This window comes from Phyllosticta citribraziliensis, assembly GCF_038025025.1.
Source record: "Phyllosticta citribraziliensis strain CPC 17464 chromosome Unknown J3D65scaffold_14, whole genome shotgun sequence".
NCBI lineage: Eukaryota > Fungi > Ascomycota > Dothideomycetes > Botryosphaeriales > Phyllostictaceae > Phyllosticta > Phyllosticta citribraziliensis.
In genome coordinates, this window is record NW_027117351.1 from 341,153 (window position 1) to 360,321 (window position 19,169).

Sequence of the window (19,169 nt, forward strand, 5' to 3'; positions counted from 1 at the left end):
GCGGGCGACGTGTGGGGAGAAAAGACGACAGGACAGGACAGGACAGGCAGGCAGGCAGGCAGGCAGGACAGGAAGGGTCAAGCCCAGAGGCGGCTCTGGGATGGCAGCCCAGGCTAGCGGTGCTGCAGCGGCGGCGGCGGCGGTGGTGGTGGTGGTGGTGGTGGCTGCTAGTTTGGTTTGGCCGTCCGGGGACAGGGCAGGACGGGAGGCACCAGGCAGGGTTCTCAAATGAGCCTGCCAGTCTGCACTGCACAGCACAGCACAGCTTCACTTGACTTGACTCTCTCAGCATCTCGGTCGGGTTGCATTCTGGATACATGTACCTCAGCAGGTCAAATACCATCTCATTGCCTACGACCACCCACGGCCGTTTGTTGCTGTCTCGTCGCGGTGGTGTGGTGCATGATGGCCTGCCAACTGGAACCCTGCCCTGCCCTGCCCTGCCTGGGCTGGCGCCGCTGTTCCTGGAGCTAGGCCGTTTCGGGCACCATCACACATGTAGTCATAGGGGTCGAATGGAAAACTTTCCGACGGCATCCTTGCTCCTTGCTCCCGGCCTTGGTGCACTGCCATCGGATGGTCTGCAAATGAGCCACTCTTCGCGACGCCCCATCCCCATCCCCATCCCCATCTCCATCTCCATCCATCTCCATCTCCATCTCCATCTCCACTCCCGCCCTGTCCCTGTCCGCCTCCCGCCGTCCACTCAACTCCTGCACTGTCGACCGAGTCTCAGCATGTGTGCAGCCATGTAAATTCATCTCGACAAAAAGTCCCACGCAACGACTCCCGGCCCAGCCAGCCCTGCGCTTCCGCGGCGCTTCCAATTTTGGACGCACGTGACCCGCCCAGCCTCACCCCTGGCCGAAACCCTCCCGGACCACCTCACCTCGACTCCGCTGCATGTCCTGCAAAATGGTCGGCCTTTACCCTTCCATAAAACAGTGTGCCATAGTCGCCGCTGCCCTCAAGGTCTTGTTGTTCCCGGCATAGTGAGCTGCCCCCTTTCTGTCTCAGTCCTCAATCCACGTAATAACAAAACAGCAAATCCACCGACTTCGAGGTTCACCGCAATTGGCTTGCCCTCACTCACTCGCTGTCTCCCAAGGAATGGTACTATGAAGTGAGACTCTGCATCCGAGACACCAACCCCAAACACCACAGCTGATGGAATGAAAGAACACTTCGGAATGGACGCTGGACTATCCGCCGTTTTTTGCCTTTTTCGAATGCGCCCTGTCGCAGTTTGCCCGCTTCGTTGACCGGGCCATGTTGAATGTCGAGGCTCTTGGCTACGACTCGTGGAAAACCGTCTACTTTCAGCGTGCCACTGTCATCTTGACCGAGCTAGTTTTGGTTTATGCTCTCCATCTGCACGTCCTCCGGCCCAAGCTCAAGCTGCAAACCTCTAATTGTCCAGCAGCTACGTCAAGCAGTCCAGCTCCAAGAAACTCGCCCATGCCGCAGCTCTCTCGGTTCTGCTCTCCCCGGGCCTGCTCATCATCGACCACATCCACTTCCAGTACAATGGCTTCATGTTCGGTATCCTTGTGCTGTCCCTGGTCCTGGCACGGCAGCGGTCCACCCTGCTCCTCAGCGGCTACCTCTTTGCAATCTTGCTGTGCTTCAAGCACCTCTACCTATACGTCGCCCCAGCCTACTTTGTCTACTTGCTACGCGTATATTGCCTGAGCCCGCGCTCCATCTTCCGCATCCAATTCCTCAACTGCGCCAAGCTGGGCCTGGGTCTCGCGGCCATCTTTGCTGCCGCCTTTGGCCCCTTTGTCTACTGGGATCAAGTGCCCCAGCTGCTGACCCGCCTCTTCCCCTTTGACCGCGGCCTCACGCACGCGTACTGGGCGCCAAACTTCTGGGCCATGTACTCGTTTGTCGACCGCGTGCTGCTGTTTCTGGCGCCGTACCTCAAGCTCCCCGTCGATCAGACGGCCGCGACCAGTCTGACCCGCGGCTTCGTGGGCGACGCGTCGTTCGCGGTGCTCCCCAACGTCCCCAAGCAAGCCACCTTTGCGCTAGCTCTGCTCTTCCAGATTGTGCGTCTCCCTCGTCGCTCTCCACACAGCCCCAGCTAACCTCCACCTCCAGATCCCGCTCATCAAACTCTTCATCAAGCCCACGTGGGACGCCTTTGTCGGCGCCGTGACGCTGTGCGGCTACGCGTCGTTCCTATTCGGCTGGCACGTCCACGAGAAGGCCATCCTGACCGTCATCATCCCCTTCAGCCTCATCGCGCTCAAGGACCGCCGCTACTTGGGCGCCTTCCGCCCGCTCGCCGTCGCCGGGCACGTCAGCCTCTTCCCGCTGCTCTTCACGCCCATGGAGTTCCCCATCAAGACCGTCTACACCATTCTCTGGCTGGTCGGCCTGCTGGTGGCGTTTGACAAGGTGACGCCGGCGTACGTCTCCCTCCCGTGCCCTTCCCCAAATCTCTTCCCCTCTTCGCTCTCCGCCCTCCGCTTTCTCTAGACAGGCAAAGGAAGCCAATGCTAACGCAAAACCGCCCTCGCAGCCCCGCACACCCCCGCTTCTTTCTCCTCGACCGCTTCGCGCTGCTGTACATCGCCGTCGCCATCCCGCTCATCGCGTACACGTCGCTGCTCCACGGGGTCGTCTTCGGCAGCCGGCTTGCCTTCCTGCCGCTCATGTTCACCAGCTCCTACTCGGCCGTCGGCGTCTTTGGCAGCTGGCTCGGCTTCATGAATGTGTACTTAAGCGACTGATGCAGATAGCGTAGCTGGCATTTCCTGCCTACCTGCTCCTGGTTGTGAAGGCTGGGAAGCAGGCAGGCAAGCAGGCGTGTGGGCAGTGAGCTACTTTCGAACAAAACCAGATGCGATATAGCGTTGCAAACAAAAAAAAAAGCCTTGAATGTAGGCACTGCCTGCACCTTACATTTATCTCACCATGCCTAGCAGCACCACAGTACCACAAAATGTAAATCAAAATAGAACAGCGAGCCAAGCTTCGCAATACAGTGCAGCCTTTGATTGCACCCCGCTATTTTTAGCCCAGCAAAACAATCGGGTCGATCCCATATCCTTGAACCCTGACTTGCCCCTGAACCTGGACCTGGAACCGAACTGAACCCTGAGCTCAGTTGGTCGGCACTTGTGTATGTATAGTGTTCTACACTGTACTGTACGCACTGCACTGTATGCACACCGATGTCAGTCATTGGCATCAAGGCAGCCGTGTACGCTGTTCTCAACCGCGCAAGCACGCACGCATACTGCGTCGAGACCGCGTCCGCTCACGTGTAAACTGGCGAGCGACACCTACGCGATCAGGACACGGCGCACACAGCATGTACTGTACAGCAAAGTAGACAGACCAACCCTGCGCAGCCGCCGGCGCCCGGGAGATGAACGCTCTGCGGCAGGGAAGATGCCGACGTCTGTCTTGTTTTCCATCGAACTCTTCTGCGTGTGTACGGCACTGCCTCGCGTTTGATCGCCCTTGTATGATGGGTACAGTACGGCATTTGTGCGGAGTGTTTGTCCATCTTCATGCACGTAATAAATAGGTAGGTGGATGCCTAGGCCAGCGTGCTTCCTTGAGGCTACGGTGTTGCACTGCACTGCCTCAGGCTGCAATCTCCTCATCACCGTCATCATCTCCGCAGGAAATATGACGCCTAGAGCCAGACGGCAGAGACAGATGGGACGAGAAGGGACAGGATGGCGAGATGACGCCAATTCGCCGCGCGGGTGCAAGGCTAGAGCGAGCGTTGCCGCGCTGGTCGTTTACCGCTGCTGCGTGAGGAGAGTGCAGAGGTTGGTTCGGGAGAGGTTTGTGGGACCGGACGGACCAGACGTGTAGACAGATGATGTCAACACCACAAAACGCATCCGCTTGATGCTCCATTGCTGTTGGTGTTGGTATCTTCGATCGCACCCATCTAGCACTGAAACGCCACGCCCTTCTTCTCCACCACGGCCTTCCCACCCCCCGCAAACCCCGTGCCCTCGCAGCGAATCTCGACCAACCCCGGCTTCAACCCGCCGTCCTTCTTCTTCCTGTCCTTATCCTTCTTGTCCTTGCGCTTCGCCTTCGCTTCGCTGACGACCTCCTCGCAGACGTAGCAGCGCACGACGCCGGCCTCTGGCTGCTGCTCTGCCGCTGCCGATGCGGACGTCTGGTGATGCGGATCCAGCGGCTCGGGCGTCAGGAACTGCTTTGCGCACGGCTTGCACACGACGTGGCCGCACGGCACCGCCAGCACGGCTTTTGTGGCGTTGGACAGGCCTTTGCGGCAGGACGGGCAGGTGCGCAGCTTGTCGTCTGCGCTGCCGCTGCCGCCGCCGCCGCGCGGTGCCGCTGCATCTTCGGTGAAGCGCACCGTGACGAGCGTCTTCAGAGAGTAGGGGTGCGGCGCGGCGTCGTCGGAGCCGGGGCAGATGGGGTGGAGCTTTATGGGCGCAGAGGCAGCAGGCGTGGCGGTGGTGGTAGAAGCGGTTGGGGCTTGCGAGGGCACCCAGAAGGAGGGCAGCTGTTTTGCGGCGAGGGATTGGTTCTGTCGTGGGGTTAGTGGTGGTGGTGGTGGAGAGCATCGTCGGTGGTCAGCGCACCTGTTCTTCCTCCAACGCTTTGCGCGCCTTGGACCGCTCCTCCAGCGCCGCACGCAAGATTTCCTCCTCATCGACCTCGAATCTCCGCTTCGTGCCTCTCTTGCGCTCTTCAACCTCAGCCTCGCCGCCGCCATCCTCCCCATTTCTCCTCTTCTTCGCCTCCCACCCCATCTGCACCCGCTCAAAGTCCAACACGGCCTTTTTCTGCTCCTCATCCTCGGCCCTGCCCCTCTCCTCCGCCTCTTCCTTTTCCCGCCGCTCGCGCTCCCGCTCTAGCCGCGCAATCTCCTTGCGCTGCGCCAGCAGGTTCGCGACGGCGCACTCGCGGCAGAAAATGTCGCCGCCCGTCGCGCACGCCACCGGGTCCCGGCTGGGCAGGAGGCAGAGCCGGCACGAGGCGAACGGCAGGAACGAGTCGCGCGCGAGTCGCGTCCGCTGCGAGCCCCAGGTCGACTTGAGCTGGTCGCGCTCGTACGAGGTGAAGAAGGCGAGCGAGGTGTTGCGCTTACCTGAGTTGCGAGTTAGCCATGTAATTTGTGTAGTATTGAGGCAAGATATACTGTGCGACATGTCGGCAGCGGAATTGAGATGGCTACGCCGGAGTACTGCTGGAATTGCGCCAGGCGGAGTGAAGAGAATGGCAATGTGAGCGGTAGTGTTTGGACGATGCAGACGAGCGACGCGACGAGACGATGACGCCCCCGGCCATGTCTTCTCGAGCACGGACCCTGGCTGGACTCTCAGGCCTCTCAGGTCTCGGAGCAAAAAGTTGCAGAACTCATATCTGCAGCATTCCACCGGGATGTGGTCCTATGTTCCATGAGGGACGTTGAAGATAGAGAAGGAGAAACACTATCCATCCTTTGCACAGCAAGACTTTGTCTCCAGCCCCTCCCGATCCCGATGCCGCTGGAGGAAAACGCGGCCCGGGCTCAAGCTCCAAGTTGTTGGCAGCGTGCAAGGGCCCCCCTCGCGCCCATCGCCGCCAGGTCGAACCGTCAGCTCCACCGATTTTTCCCAACCGTAAACTCTGTCTCCGTCTCTATCCCCTTTCCTTTTTTCCCTCCCTCCCATGCCTGCGTCTCCGATGCGTCGAGTCTGAGGGAGCGAGATGCCGCCGGCCGATGACCACCCCCAACATCACAACCACAACCCGCCGCACGGCAACAACAGCGGGAATGCTGCCGCAGCGTCGCAGCTCCAACACCACCCGCCGGCGCCCAGCCTCCCGTGGCGATGCGGCTCCGTCGCGACCATGGGCATCGTCGGGCTGCTGTGTCGCGGCTTCTTGTCGGGCCTGAGCAACCTCGAGGTCAATGGCATGGACAATTTCCTGCGTCTGCTCGACGAGCGGCGCAGCGTCGAGGGCAGGGAGCGCGGTTTGATTACTGGTTCGTTCGTCCCCGCCTCTGTTGACGCAGCGGTACTCGTGGAAAAGACAAAAGCTAATGGCGCCGCTTGCGATCAACAGTTAGCAACCATGTGTCCGTTGTACGTATGTACGCCTTGATGCCGGCGCCACCGTTGTCGTCGCCGCCGTCTGTTCGCTGCGCTCTGCCTGGCTAACTGCCCGCCGTTGCGCTCTCCAGCTGGATGACCCGCTGCTATGGGGCTCGCTGCCTCTCTCCTACATGTTCAATCCCGACAACCTGCGCTGGAGCCTTGCAAGCCACGACCTGGCTTTCCCCAACAAGTACACGCCGCCCGCCTGCTGCTGGCGCGTTGGACGCCGCTGACACTGCTGCCAGGACGCTCTCGCTCTTCTTCTCTCTCGGCCAGACGCTGCCCTGCCACCGCCTGGCACACTCGCCCCATGGCGGCCTCTTCCAGCCCACCATGACGCAGGCCATCCGGCTGCTGTCGCGCGCGCCCTTTGCCAAACCACCGCCACCAGCGGAGAAGGCGCCGGCGGTTGACAGCCGCGACATCCCCGACCCCTTCTCCTCCGCCGCCCTGACATACACGACCAACGGTCACGACTCGTTCCCCGCGCCGGCAGCCTGGCTCTCGCGCCGGCACGCCTGGGTGCACATCTTCCCGGAGGGCAAGGTGCACCAAAAGGACGACCGCACGATGCGCTACTTCAAATGGGGCGTGGCGCGGCTGATACTCGAGAGCGAGCCCTGTCCCGACGTGGTGCCCATGTGGGTCGAAGGACCGGACCAGATCATGCACGAGTCGCGCACCTTCCCGCGCTTCCTGCCGCGCGTCGGCAAGACGGTCAACGTCACGTTCGGCGACAAGGTCGACACGGACGCCGTGTTTGGCGACCTGCGCGCGCGCTGGCGCCGCCTCAAGGAGCGCTACGACGGCGGCGACACCCTCGAGGTCGGCGTGCTGAACGACGGCCTGAAGCACGCCAAGGAGGCCGTCGAGCTGCGCAAGGAGTGCACCATGCGCGTCAGGAACGAGGTGCTGAAGGTGCGCAGGGCGAGGGGCCTCCCCGACGAGGATCCCAAGGTGGGCTTGGTTGAGACGTGGGCGTTGGAGGGCCCGGGACAGGAGGGCAAGAAGAAGGACGATAGCTGGGTCAAGGATGTGTAAGAAGGGCCTTGCTGTCGCATATATGAGCTGCGTTAGATGAGGGACATGGAGATGGCTAGAGTTTTTCTTTTGTAAAGACTTGGTGGGGCAATAGGAGACGAGTCGAAAAAGAAAATGGTAGTTGGTTATGAAATGTAAACTCTGACCGTCAAAGAAGCAATTGTTATGCGCATTGTAATATATGCATCTACAGAGCACCCATCCATCACCTCATCTGCACCCTTATAGCACCCCCTTCATCTGTCACCCACCATAACAAGCGCCGCACCTTTAAATCCAACCTCTAACTAAATAACGACGCCAACTTGTTACATGCATACACATACACACAAAGAAAGAACGGTGGCCCTCAAATTAGCTCTCTTGTTCTCACCGACAACCACAGCGGCGGCGCGGCGCATGGGGAAGCCCTTAAAGGTCGCCCACCACACGCACGCGCACCAGACCGGGCTGCCTGCAACTTTGGCTTGTTCTCATCATCGGGCAAAAGATAAAACTGCCTCTCCGTCTCATCCGTCTGTTTGTCCGTCTGTCCGTCCGTCGTTTCAACGCTTTGAACGCGCGCATCACCTCCTCCGTCCCCCCAATTCTTCTTCTTCTTCTTCTTCTCCGCCGCTCCCCCTCCTCCTCGCGAGCAGCCACCCAACGAACAAACAAACGAACGAACGACCCCACCACGACGACAGCAGCCCCCCACCCACCCACCCACCCAGTTGCTCGACGGAGCAAAAAACGCCCTGGCCTCCGATTGAAAACTACATGTGCACTCTCACTAGCGCGCTGTATTGCACGTATGCGGCAAGGGACAGCAGGCAGCCGGCGACCAACTGGCCAAACCGAACTGCGCGGCGATGCCTCCTCTCCCGCTTACATGCGTGGCGGCTTCGAGGCGAAGTGGTGTCGTCATTGGCCGCGCCCACCCCGTGGGTGTGTGCTGCGACGACGAGCGGGCTGTGTGGATGGCTGGATGGCTGGCTGGCTGTTGAGGAGATGGACGAAGCTGTGAGGCAAGGTCGATCCCGTGGGGGAGTAGGTGGGTAAGCAAGCAAGTGAGAAGACTGCAAAGAAAGAAGCAGGCGACGCGAAGGAGAAGAATAGAGAGAAAGGGAGAGAGAGGAAATGAAGGAAATGACGATGAGACGAAGCTAGGCCGAACGAAAGACAGAAAGACAGACAGACAGACAGAAAGATCGAAAAGACTCCTCCACTCAACTCAACCGCCACAGCACGCCGCCGCGCCCAACGTCGCCTCCGATCTCTGTTCTTGAGCACCCATGGCCGGCCAGCCAGCCAGCCAGCCGGCGAGCGAGCGAGCGCGCAAGCGCTCAGCTGCAGCGGCGGCGGCGGCGGCACGGCTGTCGTGTAAGCTCGGTGATGGTTGTCGTCACTGACGACTTTTTGCTGGGGCGCGACGTGCTGCTTTGGTTGAAAGTTGGGGATGGATGGGAGAGGGAGGGATGTAGGTGCAGGCTGGGAAGATGTCGTTGATGAGAGGGTGTGGTCTGTGCGGGGGATGAGCCTTCAGGGCAGGGAATACCTGGCTCGTGGGTGTGGCTGGTGAGGGGTGTTGTGGCGTAAGTGTTCACTGGTCGATATCAAATCCCTCGGCTGTGGTGAAGTGATTCCCTAGCTTTATCCGTGGTAGTGGATGCATTCTCCCTAGGTGATGTTGCATAGAAATAGGACCATCTCACGGCTGTCTATGCGTCACTTCAATTACTCCTCGATATCAGGCCTCGCACGCATGCTACTTCGCCATACAACTTGCATTCTATGCTTTCAGATCTATAGGAAAAGGTGAAAGAGCTTTAAACAGCTCCGTAACCCTGTCTTGACATTTCTTCGTGTCAGTCATTGTACATGAAGGCCCTCCACGTGCCGCGCGGCTACTGCTTCCCCAGCTTAAATGGAGCGTTGACCGGCTTGACAACAACGCGTTCTTTCGGGTCATGGATGAACGGGATGCCGATGGTAGTCTTGGAGCGGTAGTCCTGATACTCGCCCTTAAAGATGACGTTGACCAGATACGTCTCCTCGTCTGAGCAAACAGTTAGCAAGGGCTTGTAAGCTCTGGCTGGACAACTCACGATGAATCCTCCTATTGAAAAAATTCCACAGCACCAGCGCGTAGCCGACCAGACAAACTGTGTTTCCGAGCAGCAGTTGCGTGCCCAGTCCCCACCAAAAGAAACCAAAGTAGCTGGGGTGTCTTAGCCAAGCATAGATGCCCGTCCTCACAAGCTGGTGGCCGTCATTCTTCTTGCTCTGCACCATGTGATTGAAGTTGGTGCCGGCCTGCGCCATGGCAATGGTCCTGACCACTTGCCCGAGTAGGACGAGGAAAAGTCCCAGGACGAGCCTCAGACCCCCAAGCTCCAGCTTGTACTGGAAGTTGGGGAAGTAGTAGCGAGTGACCAGGTGCTCAAAGCATGCGGCCGTGTGGGCAATCTGGTACTCTCGGCCGTTTGTGAGCAGAAACGACGCCGTCTTGACGGCGGCCGTGTTGTACCTGGCCGTGATCCAATACTCGAGAAAGTGAAAGACGCAGAGCACGGCGAGGAAAAAGGGCGCCCGCCAAACGGGGTCCTGCTTGACCTGGGCGAGGTACAGGGCGCCAGCGATGCTCAGGCCCAGCGTCTGGCCGATCAGAAAGGCGCGGGTGCCGATGCCCGAAAGCGAGCGCGGCTGTCCGGGCAGCAGTTCCTTTGCTTCGACGGCAAAGGTGGCCCGTGGGTCTTGATTTGCCTGGAGCGTTGCCTGCTCGCGCTCGCGCATCTCGGTATCTAGTTCTTTGGTGTAGGTGCCCTGACTCGGGGGCCGGTTGACGGGCCACGAGATGGGCGCGTCGCCGTTGGATGAAGAGACACCATTGCCGTTGGCGTGATGGATGCTGTCGGCCATGGTGGTGGAAGGACTCGAGGGTAGAGGCGTCTAGATGCGAGGAGGTTTCATTTCGAGGCTGGGACGACAGAGGCGCGCGCGTCGCTATTAGAAGCGGGACAAAGCGACGAGCGAACAATATCAGAGCCGGAGGAAAAAGAAACGCCCACAAAAGGCAGGCTACAGCGGCGTGGTGTTGCGCGCCGCATGCGGGACGGCGGTCTGAAAGGCGGTGAGCAGTTTGATCGGCAGCCTTGTGCCAGAGCAAAGCAGTCCGCAAAAGAAGGGTGCACTTGAAGCTTCTGAGGTGGACTTTGATGAGATCTACTCATCATCTGCGTCGGCGTCGGCAGCATCCAAGTCGCAATAGACACCAGTTGCCAAAGCGATTCCACCTGCCACATCCATTGCACAGCCACCAGGACCAGCCTTACGGGAGATCAGATAAGATGATCTAGACCGTGCGGGACTACCCCCTGCCCTGTCACCACGACGTCGATCCTCCAAACTGTCCACGTCTCTTCTCTCGTACTCACTCCCCAGGCCTCTGTTTTACTGTTTGGATTCAAATCTGCAAGGAGAGCAACATGTCAGCACCAGCGGAGATTGACGAGGTGGAAAACCACAAAAAGATGCTCCGTGGGGAGCTCTACCACGCCTTTACCCCTCAATTGACTGCCTTGCGCACACGCTGCCAGCATGCTTGCAAGCGCTACAACAATGCAGGCGAAGTCTCACGCCGAAAGCTGGTTGAATTGTTCAGGGAGTAAGTTCAGCTTTCATTCCCGTCCCATGAACCTCCCACACGACATCACGAACACCAACTCTTTCCCTATTCAACCATGTCTAACACTTGCACAGCGTCCTCCACGACTCAACGCCACTCCCTGCTGAAGCCGAAACGCCTGAAGCAGACGCCGCCCTCTTTGAGGACGAGCCATGGGTCGAGGCCCCTCTGCACTTCGACTACGGCACAAACATCAGCATGGGCAAAAACGTCTTCATCAACTTCAACTGCACCATCCTCGACACGTGCAAGGTGACGGTCGGCTCGCGCACGCTGATGGGCCCCAACGTCTCGCTCTACAGCGGCACGCACCCGCTCGACCCGGCCATCCGCAACGGCACCCGCGGCCCCGAGTCTGGTGGCGAGATCCACATTGGCGAAGACTGCTGGATCGCCGGCAACGTCACCATCCTGCCCGGCGTCTCCATCGGCCGCGGCAGCACCGTCGGCGCCGGCAGCGTCGTCACCAAAAACGTACCCCCCTTCACCGTCGTCGCCGGCAACCCCGCGCGCATCATCAGGAAGATTGAGACGCTCATGGACCCCGAGCAGGCTGCTGCCAAGGGCGTCGGCCCCGTCGTGTTGGGCGATGAGACCGCCCCTGATTCCCAGGCCCGCCTGAAGAGGCAGGAGACGCCAAAGGTGGATCCTTCCCTCACTCAGGACCATGACGAGGACGGCGAGAGGAGAGACTTGCAGGCAGAGGAAAAGTTTTGGCGTGCGTTTGCGGCGAGCGAGAAAGGTGCCGCAGAATCCGGAGCTTACCAGAAGTAACCACACAGCAGCTTGCCAGAATATCGGGCGGCGAACAGACGCATTTTTCCGCGGCATCACACGGCGTCTGAGCGCAGCATGAGGACCATAGAATGAGTTCTTACCTAGACCATCAGCAGACCGAATTGCATTTTCCCTTTTCTCCAACCCGCAGTGAAAAGCCCTCAAAGCATGCAGGTAGTGGATAGGAAGCTTTCTTTCCACTGCGCGTCCAACGCCTCTCTGAGGTTCCTGACGCGCGCTGATCTTTCCGGGTCTTTGAACAATGGGTGCTCCGAGGCGACACCGCGCATGTTGGAGATGCCCGAGCGGATGCTCCTGATTTGCTGCGTCAAGGGAGCAGCCATGGTCGGTGATCGCAATGGCTTGCTTGCTTGCTTGGGGTTGTTGGGTGAGGAGTGGAAGAAGGCAGGCGTCTTGGGGGAGATTGGAGACGCTTCCGAAGAGGTGGATGGTTGATGTCTCGCGTGGCTGTTGAGTCGCCTTTGAAGTACCTACCTTGCGCGTGGCAGCCTTGCGCAATCAATACCGTCGCGGCTTGTTTGTGCGTCCTTGATGGAGGCTCTTTTCACACTTGTTTGCTACGAAAGCACCGCTGAGGCTGACAGCTTCACGGTCGACGGCTACACGGAGTCTCTCGCTGCTGACGCGAGCAGGTACGAGGAGCATTCACAAGCTCAGCGGCGGCATGTCAAGGAGGCTTCGCCAACTTGCATAGGAGTCACGAAGGGACGCACGCAATGTTGGTAAGATGTATTTTCATTTCTTGCTCAAGAGCAATTGACTGTCTAAGCAAACGTTCCATCCCGTCGACCATCCTTGAAAAGGTCCTCCACCATATCAGCTCCCTTGTCGAAGTTGTACACAACCGCTGTCCCATCCCGTCTCGTATTACCCCAGGTGAAGCGGTCGACAGTTCCGACTTCGTGTCGTCGCCTTCGCGCGGCTTTTACTGTACAAAGTTCCTGGGAGAAGTCAATTTGAAGTGAACTTTGGAAGAAGGAAGGAAGACTTTGCTTACCTGAGGACCGGCCAACTCATACCCAGAGTTCTCTCAGCCTGCTTCGGAGAAGACGTCTCGGCGGCTGCGCATGGCGGTGGTGGCCGGCTTTTGGGTGTTGCTGGTCTTGTTGGCGTACGCGAAGTCCTTGACCTTGACCTCGCCCTGCTTGCTGTCGGTCCACCTGACCAAGGCCATCTTCTTGCGGGATGTGCTCTTGTGGATGGGGAGGCTCTTCTTCTTGGTGTCGTAGTTGTATACGGCGAAGTCCCTGACTCGGACTCCGTCCTGGTAGCCATTGTTCCCACCGTCCTTCTCGCCGGTGACGCGCTTGACAGAGGACACCTTCTTGACGGGGATGGTCTTCTTCGTGCGAGTGAACTGCGTCGCGGGAGAGAAGTTCTTCGGAGGGAAGAGCTTGTCCGGAGTACGCTTGGTGACAGGGCGAGTCTCCTTGACAGCGGGAGTCTTCTTGTCGTCGGTCGTCTTGACGTCCGACTCGGAACCACTGCTCTCGACGGCGATCGCAAAAAACTTGGAGTGAATTTTGTTCCGGAGCCTGTAGCGAGGCTTCATCGCCATCTCCCCAACCAGTCTTCCGTCCGCACCGATGAAGGATTCTGCAAGGTATTAGCTATGATCTCTTTCGTCGCGTCATTTCCCTCACCTTTTTCGGCGTGGCGCCGCTGGCAGTCCTTGACCCAGTATACCAGGTCGTCGAATTTCCTGCACCTCTCCTCAAAGGTCAGGTCGTGGGTCATGGCCGGACTCGAGCATTCGCTGGTCTCCTGGCACTCGGTGCCCAGGTCAAAGCGCTCCTCCACCTGATCGCAGAGCTTGTCGATGGATTCGCTCGCCTCCACGGTCGGGCAGTTTTCGTTCCTCCAGACCTTGGGTCGCGAGGAGACCGGAACGTCGACAGAGGATGAGAGAGGCGAGGCGCATCTCATCGCCTCGGCGAACTGCTGGACAAGGGCGAAGGTGTTGTAAGCAGACATGGTGAGTGATTGAGGAGGTATAGAGGTATAAGTGTTGAATGGTTTGAGAGGGTGTAAAGGTATAAGTCTCGAGTCGTTTGAAAGAGGTTGAGAAAGGCCGGGTGGTGAAAAGTTGAAGTCCAGAAGGTTGCAAAGACGCCTTTTAACACCACCAGAACCACCACCGCCGCCGACGCCAACCCAGCACGCGCCATGTGAATGTGAATGTGAATCACATCCATTACCACCACCGGCGGCAGCGGTCCGTGCAATACCCTCGGCGATGCCAAAATATACCGTGGTGTACAAAAAGGCAGACACCTGCCCGCATTGTTTACAAACACCACTCCAGTGTCAACACTTCCTCTTCTTTTTACCCCTTTCTCCACGTCCTGGAGGCCTTCTGCCGACGTTCGTATGCCCTTCTCTGACGCGTGGAGTAGACTGTTTTGTCTAGTCGATTGTTTTGCTGATGCTTGACCGCAGATGCCTCCGTCCATCACGCTGCCGCTGCGTCCCAAGCACAACACCAAGCCCATCCTCAAAGCGCCATCGCCATGCAACGCACTCGGCACTCCCTCCACCACTCCCTCCATCCCCAGCCCCAACACCGCGGCATCGGCATCAGCAGAACCAAAGAAACCCACCCTCACGCCGCACCAGCTCAAGCAGCTCGACGAGCACCTGGCGCCGTACCAGCAGGCCAAAGCCACCGCCGTCCGCGACCTCGACGCCGCCATCGTCGCCATGCTGCGCCGCCGCTGCCGCGCCGTCAAGTACAACACGCGGTACAACGTCGCGGCCGAGCGGTACTTTGTCGCGTGCCATCGGCTGGAGTGGGTTGAGAAGCGTTTGGTGGTGTTGCTTCTGGAGGAGGGTGAAGGGAACTGAGGGGGGTGAGGTGAGGCAAGGTTTTTGTGGTGGGGGTTGGTGATGATGATGATGTGCTGACTGTTGGTTCTTGAGTAGGTGGTTGAGGAGTGGTTGTGGAGTGCGGGAGAGACGCATCTACCGTGCCGCGAGGACGGCTGGTGTCGTCGTCATCGTCTCGCCTTTCGACTCCTGGCGCAGGGCAGGCAAGCAAGCTGCAGTGAACAGTCTCTACGGCACCATCGAGAACGAGAACGGCGGCGTCGGCATCATCAAGCTCAGCACGCTCGACCAGACAAAAAAGGCCCAAAGATATCCTTAGCAATTGGCTCAGCCTTGGACGCAATGAACGGTAAGCGCCGCTGCTCCATCCCCAAACGACGACGACAACCCACCACGCCCTTCTTCGAGCTAACGACGCTTTGAACCAGACAACGAGCATTTTTGGGTAGGCAGTTAGCGCGGGCTCGGCTTGAAAGAAAGAATAGGGCTTTTTTTCTTGGGAAGAACTTGGACATTGGATAAGAGAGCACACTAGTGATACAGAACATTGGCTAAACGAAGGCGAGGATACACACGAGTGCTGCGCTGTCGAAAACCTGGCGGTCATTGATGTCGGGAATTGGGTAACGTACAACCCATTGCTACAACATTTGGTGGTAGCCACCACAATGGCGTGGGAGGATGGTAGGAGTGCGTAGCGGTATGCGGCATATATATATGTATGTGGGAGTAGTGCGTGCTCCTAGCAACAGCGTAGGTACCTACCTAGCCAAACCAAACGAAACGGAAACATAACAGAAACAAGATCAATCACATTAGCCCCTAGTCCCCGCCCCACAAACCACCGTTCCAAACGGCCTCGCAATGCCAATCCACCCGCCGCTCCAAACACCCACCACCCACATCGACCAGCTCGTTCAATCATAACTCAATAACCCATGACGCGTAAATCATCAAGCATACCCGGCCTACCCCTATTCCAAAGCCCACCCCAAATCCAAACCCTCTCCCCTTCCCACCGCCCCCACTCCTTTCTTCTCGTTTCAAAACCTACAGCACCCGCACGTATGCCCCCGGGAACAGCCCCTTCGTGCCCGCATACACGCCCCAGAACCAATCGCCGTTGATGTCCTCGGCCTCGCGTATCTCGGCGCCCTTGGGGAAGGCGAGCTCGTCGCGCACGTGCGGCGCCGGGTAGTAGCTCCACAGCGCGACGGCGCGCAGGCCGAGGCCGCCGTCGGGCGGGAAGGCCTGCGGCTGGTGGTGGTGGTGCAGGTGGTGCGGGTGCTTTGGGGGAATGGAGGGCGCGCCGCTTGTCGAGGTTGGGGCGGGCGGGTTGGACGTCGCGTCCGTTGATGAGGACGACGAGGTTGATGGTGGCGTGGCGCCTGTTGCTGTTGCTGTTGTTGCCAGTGTGGGCACGGCGGTTGACGATGATGCTGAGCCCCCGGACGACGTGCGCGACAGGGTTGCGCTGGAGACACCAGCAGTAGCAGTGGCGGCAGCAGCGCGCGGCCGCGCTTTGCGAACTGTCCCGTCTGTATCACGCCACGACCAAGAAGGCGTGCCACCCCGAGCGCTCGCCACAGTCCCATCAAGGCTCGAGCGGGTGGTAACCACCATCGAGGACCCGCCAGGAGAAGCAGGCGTGTCATCGTCACGCAGGGCAAAGCCACCGACAAGGTCGCGCGTGACGATGCGGCGCTGGCCAGCGTCGCGGTCCTCGAAGCCGACAACGATCATACGGTGGCCGCGCGGGCAGCGTCGCCAGCCGTTGGGCCCGTTTTCGTGCGAGACGGCGCCAGACGTGACGAGCCCGTGGTAGCATGAGTTGCAAATGTCGCTGTTGCCGGCGTAGCAGCGCGGGCAGTGGAAGCGCGTGTGGCTGGGCGGGATGGGATACGTGCAGCGGTCGCAGTCGGTGCTGAAGGTCAGCGGCCGGAAGAGCTTGTTGGCCAAGGGCACGGTGCCAGGCCCGCGGATCAGGGAGGCGGACTTGGGTGTAATGGCCGGGGTGTTGGCGGTGGATGGCGGTGATGTTGGGTTGCTTCGAGAGGAGGCAGATGCACCGTGATGGAGCGGGAGGAGGGGATGCGTGCAATGTCTGCCTTGGTTTACGCAGTCGTTGCAGAAACCCCATGCCCCTTCGTTGCACACATCGCACTTCCAGTAGCAACCGTTGGCAAATGCATTGCAAACGTCGCAAAAAACGCCAGACTGAAACCGTTTTGAAGGATCCTCGTCCGTCAGACGGCTTTGAGGATCACCCCAGGCGGGCCTTGAAGGCCGCAAATAACGTTGCCCACTGAGGATGTGGGGCTGTTCGTAGCCAGGACGATATCCGCCAGGGGGAGCTCTTTGCTCGTACTTTGCCCAAGCCGCAGAGCCAAAGCCAAACCAATGCTTGCAACCTGCGCCGGAACGGTAGCACTGAAGGCAAATGCTGTGTTTGGCTCCATCATCCGCACGACACCTCTCACAACTGTAGTGCAAATCGTACTGGATACCAGTCGTCTTGCAGCTTTGGCAGCTTACAAACGGCTCGGAATGCAGGGTTGACTGACGTGCTGAGGCATCGGACGATGATGGTCTTGATCTTGGTACGTCAGCACTGTTACGAGCCCGAGAAAGTGACGACGAGCTGTCGTTTGTAGGCCTGGCCGGTCTTGCAGCAGCCCCGAGATCTGACATGCGGCGGGGTGGAGCATGCGGACTTGCGGCTTGTGAAGGGCTAAGGTGCGGTCTCGTGGCATCTGGGAGGAACCCTGCACGTCGGGGAGAAGGTTCATGAGAACGATTGGGAATGACAAAAGTGTGACCACCCTGGGGATCAGTTGCCCGCCGGTCGTCTTGGGATGGACGGCGACGTCTTTCGACGACAGAAGTCCCCTGAACAGTCTGAGGTCGATTGCTCAAATCAGTGGCTGACCGTGCGGCCGGTCGTTGAGCTGTGGCCTCGACAGACGAAAGCTGACGATGATGATTCCGCCGTGACGAGCTCCTGTCTTCCTGGCTGGAGGATCTTCTGCGATGGCGAGTCCCCTGGTTCACCGCGTCGAAAAGGTGAGGTCTGGATGCCGGTGGTCTAGAAGCTTGCGACTGAGACGAATTTCTCTCAGCCATGGCCTCCCGAGTAGCAGCACTTTCGGCCCTTGGACGAGGTCGCCTTTGTGGTCTTTCTTCCCCTTCCGAATGGTGTACGGCTGAGCCAGCAGCAGAGCTCGAAGGCGTGGCACTCCTGGACCTATGATGCCTAGCTCTTGCTCTATCCCTATCTCTCTGCCTTCTCCTAAATGCCTCTGCAATTCTTTCGGTGATTTCTTCCTCTTGCGATACGTCGATATTGTCAAGATCAATGCCGTCCAGCAACCCCTCTTCCCGGATTTGGCGCATAATTTCATCCTCCATCTCTTGCGTGTCTATATCCGAGGCGCTGAGCAAAGATCGCAAGCTGGACTGATGCTCCACGTGTCTTGGTGGGGGTGGAGATCGCGGCGACTCAGTGCTGCCAAGTTGCGCTGCTCTCGAGCCATCCCGCTCCCTGCGTCTCCTGTCGCGATCCTGACTTCGCTCTCTGCTTTGCTCTTGACTCCGCAACCGCCTCCTGCGGTCCGGCGGCGGGCTCAGGGTACTACTATTGCCGACTCCAGCATCTTCGAGGCTCAGTAAGCGCACTTGGTCCATGAGCCTACGGTCCTCTTCATCGCTCGAGTCTTGCCTCCGTCTCAGCTTGGGCATGACATTGTCGCCCGGCTTGTAGACCTTGCGCATGTCATCCTTTTCGCGCTCCGTCTTGCCCCGGCCAGGATTTGTCTGGAGGAACATGTCCAAGAGAGTCGTGACGGTGGCATTTGGCTGCGTGGCGCGGACCGAGGCGCGGCACGACGGGCAGGTGTACGGGTGGAGGGAGGTGGCGCTCTGAGCCTGCCATGAAAACCATTCTTTCAAGCAGGCGCCGCAAAAGGTGTGCAGACAGTCCAGCAGGGTGAGCGGCTGGTACAAGACGTCGGTGCAAATCTGGTGCAGCCAGAGGCGCGCAATGATTAGCCTGGGGAGAGGAATGGCGGGGAGGTGTGGTGGGCAGAGCGGGTGCGGTGCGGAGCGGACGCGCCGCCGAGCGCTCTGACGCTTGGTGCCTCAACCACGCGCGGCAGCTCAGAACTTACCGAGCACGACAGCTCCTTCTCCAGACTTTCCAGAGGCCCGGAGCGCGACGCCTCAGCCATGACGGACGGCCAGGAGTTGGGTGGTGTGAGAGCGAGACCAGCAGCGGAGAGCGGCAGCGGTTAAGGTAGGGAGACGCTCGCCATTCGCCCAATGTCAGCTCAGCTTCGGCGGCTCCGTACAAGGCGAGCTTCCTGGTTAGTGCAGCGTCTATTCCCCGCGGCAACGGCTGTGATGGTGCTGACAGGACGGCGATGACGGGACGGCTCCTCTCCTGGCCCATGACTTGAAGAGGACAAGTCGTTCAAAAGTCAGCTGGATGGCGGCTCTGTTGGCACGTATCACGGCAGCCAGAGCGGAGTCGTCTCTGCCCCGCCAGTCAGGCACCCGGCATCATGGCTGGACTGCGCTGCTACACAACGCTTTTTCATCCTATCCCATATTGACTTGAGTCGCTCTGCTATGCCTCCAGCGCGTCTATTGGCTCCTCCCTGCCACCGGCCTTCCAATCACTGTTCCATACCCGAAATCCGGTCCTCAGGTTCGACGCAGGAACGCTTCGGCACGTGCATCCTTCAAAAACA

The 19,169-nt window shown here is 59.2% G+C and overlaps 6 protein-coding genes across 6 annotated transcripts; 2 read left to right on the forward strand and 4 right to left on the reverse strand.

Moving 5' to 3' along the window:
- The first annotated feature begins 537 nt into the window (after nucleotides 1–537).
- J3D65DRAFT_640637 (glycosyl transferase) lies at nucleotides 538–3,013 on the forward strand. The gene is made up of 6 exons (XM_066801814.1): nucleotides 538–992; nucleotides 1,045–1,123; nucleotides 1,180–1,373; nucleotides 1,424–2,051; nucleotides 2,104–2,414; nucleotides 2,528–3,013. The coding sequence occupies exons 1-6, from the start codon at nucleotides 904–906 to the stop codon at nucleotides 2,736–2,738; spliced, it is 1,512 nt and encodes a 503-aa protein (XP_066650491.1). The 5' UTR covers nucleotides 538–903; the 3' UTR covers nucleotides 2,739–3,013.
- A 903-nt stretch (nucleotides 3,014–3,916) lies between these two features.
- J3D65DRAFT_561552 (uncharacterized protein) lies at nucleotides 3,917–5,156 on the reverse strand (the record flags this gene model as incomplete). Its single annotated transcript, XM_066797523.1, has 2 exons — nucleotides 3,917–4,531; nucleotides 4,587–5,156. 2 exons carry the CDS (start codon nucleotides 5,154–5,156, stop codon nucleotides 3,917–3,919), a joined length of 1,185 nt encoding a protein of 394 aa, XP_066650492.1.
- Nucleotides 5,157–5,607: 451 nt separating this feature from the next.
- On the forward strand, nucleotides 5,608–7,391 carry J3D65DRAFT_640646 (uncharacterized protein). The gene is made up of 4 exons (XM_066801815.1): nucleotides 5,608–5,977; nucleotides 6,058–6,077; nucleotides 6,176–6,279; nucleotides 6,335–7,391. Exons 1-4 carry the CDS (start codon nucleotides 5,698–5,700, stop codon nucleotides 7,128–7,130), a joined length of 1,200 nt encoding a protein of 399 aa, XP_066650493.1. The 5' UTR covers nucleotides 5,608–5,697; the 3' UTR covers nucleotides 7,131–7,391.
- A 1,489-nt stretch (nucleotides 7,392–8,880) lies between these two features.
- Nucleotides 8,881–10,156, reverse strand: J3D65DRAFT_640650 (prenyl cysteine carboxyl methyltransferase-like protein Ste14). The gene is made up of 2 exons (XM_066801816.1): nucleotides 9,218–10,156; nucleotides 8,881–9,168 (listed from the first exon to the last, which is right to left on the reverse strand). The coding sequence occupies exons 1-2, from the start codon at nucleotides 10,029–10,031 to the stop codon at nucleotides 9,017–9,019; spliced, it is 966 nt and encodes a 321-aa protein (XP_066650494.1). The 5' UTR covers nucleotides 10,032–10,156; the 3' UTR covers nucleotides 8,881–9,016.
- Nucleotides 10,157–13,338: 3,182 nt separating this feature from the next.
- J3D65DRAFT_640653 (uncharacterized protein) lies at nucleotides 13,339–15,208 on the reverse strand. Its single transcript, XM_066801817.1, has 4 exons — nucleotides 14,850–15,208; nucleotides 14,518–14,770; nucleotides 14,035–14,449; nucleotides 13,339–13,959 (listed from the first exon to the last, which is right to left on the reverse strand). The coding sequence occupies exons 1-4, from the start codon at nucleotides 14,967–14,969 to the stop codon at nucleotides 13,518–13,520; spliced, it is 1,230 nt and encodes a 409-aa protein (XP_066650495.1). The 5' UTR covers nucleotides 14,970–15,208; the 3' UTR covers nucleotides 13,339–13,517.
- On the reverse strand, nucleotides 15,119–19,007 carry J3D65DRAFT_640655 (RING finger domain protein). Its single transcript, XM_066801818.1, has 2 exons — nucleotides 18,588–19,007; nucleotides 15,119–18,438 (listed from the first exon to the last, which is right to left on the reverse strand). The coding sequence occupies exons 1-2, from the start codon at nucleotides 18,645–18,647 to the stop codon at nucleotides 15,472–15,474; spliced, it is 3,027 nt and encodes a 1,008-aa protein (XP_066650496.1). The 5' UTR covers nucleotides 18,648–19,007; the 3' UTR covers nucleotides 15,119–15,471.
- Between the last annotated feature and the right edge of the window lie 162 nt (nucleotides 19,008–19,169).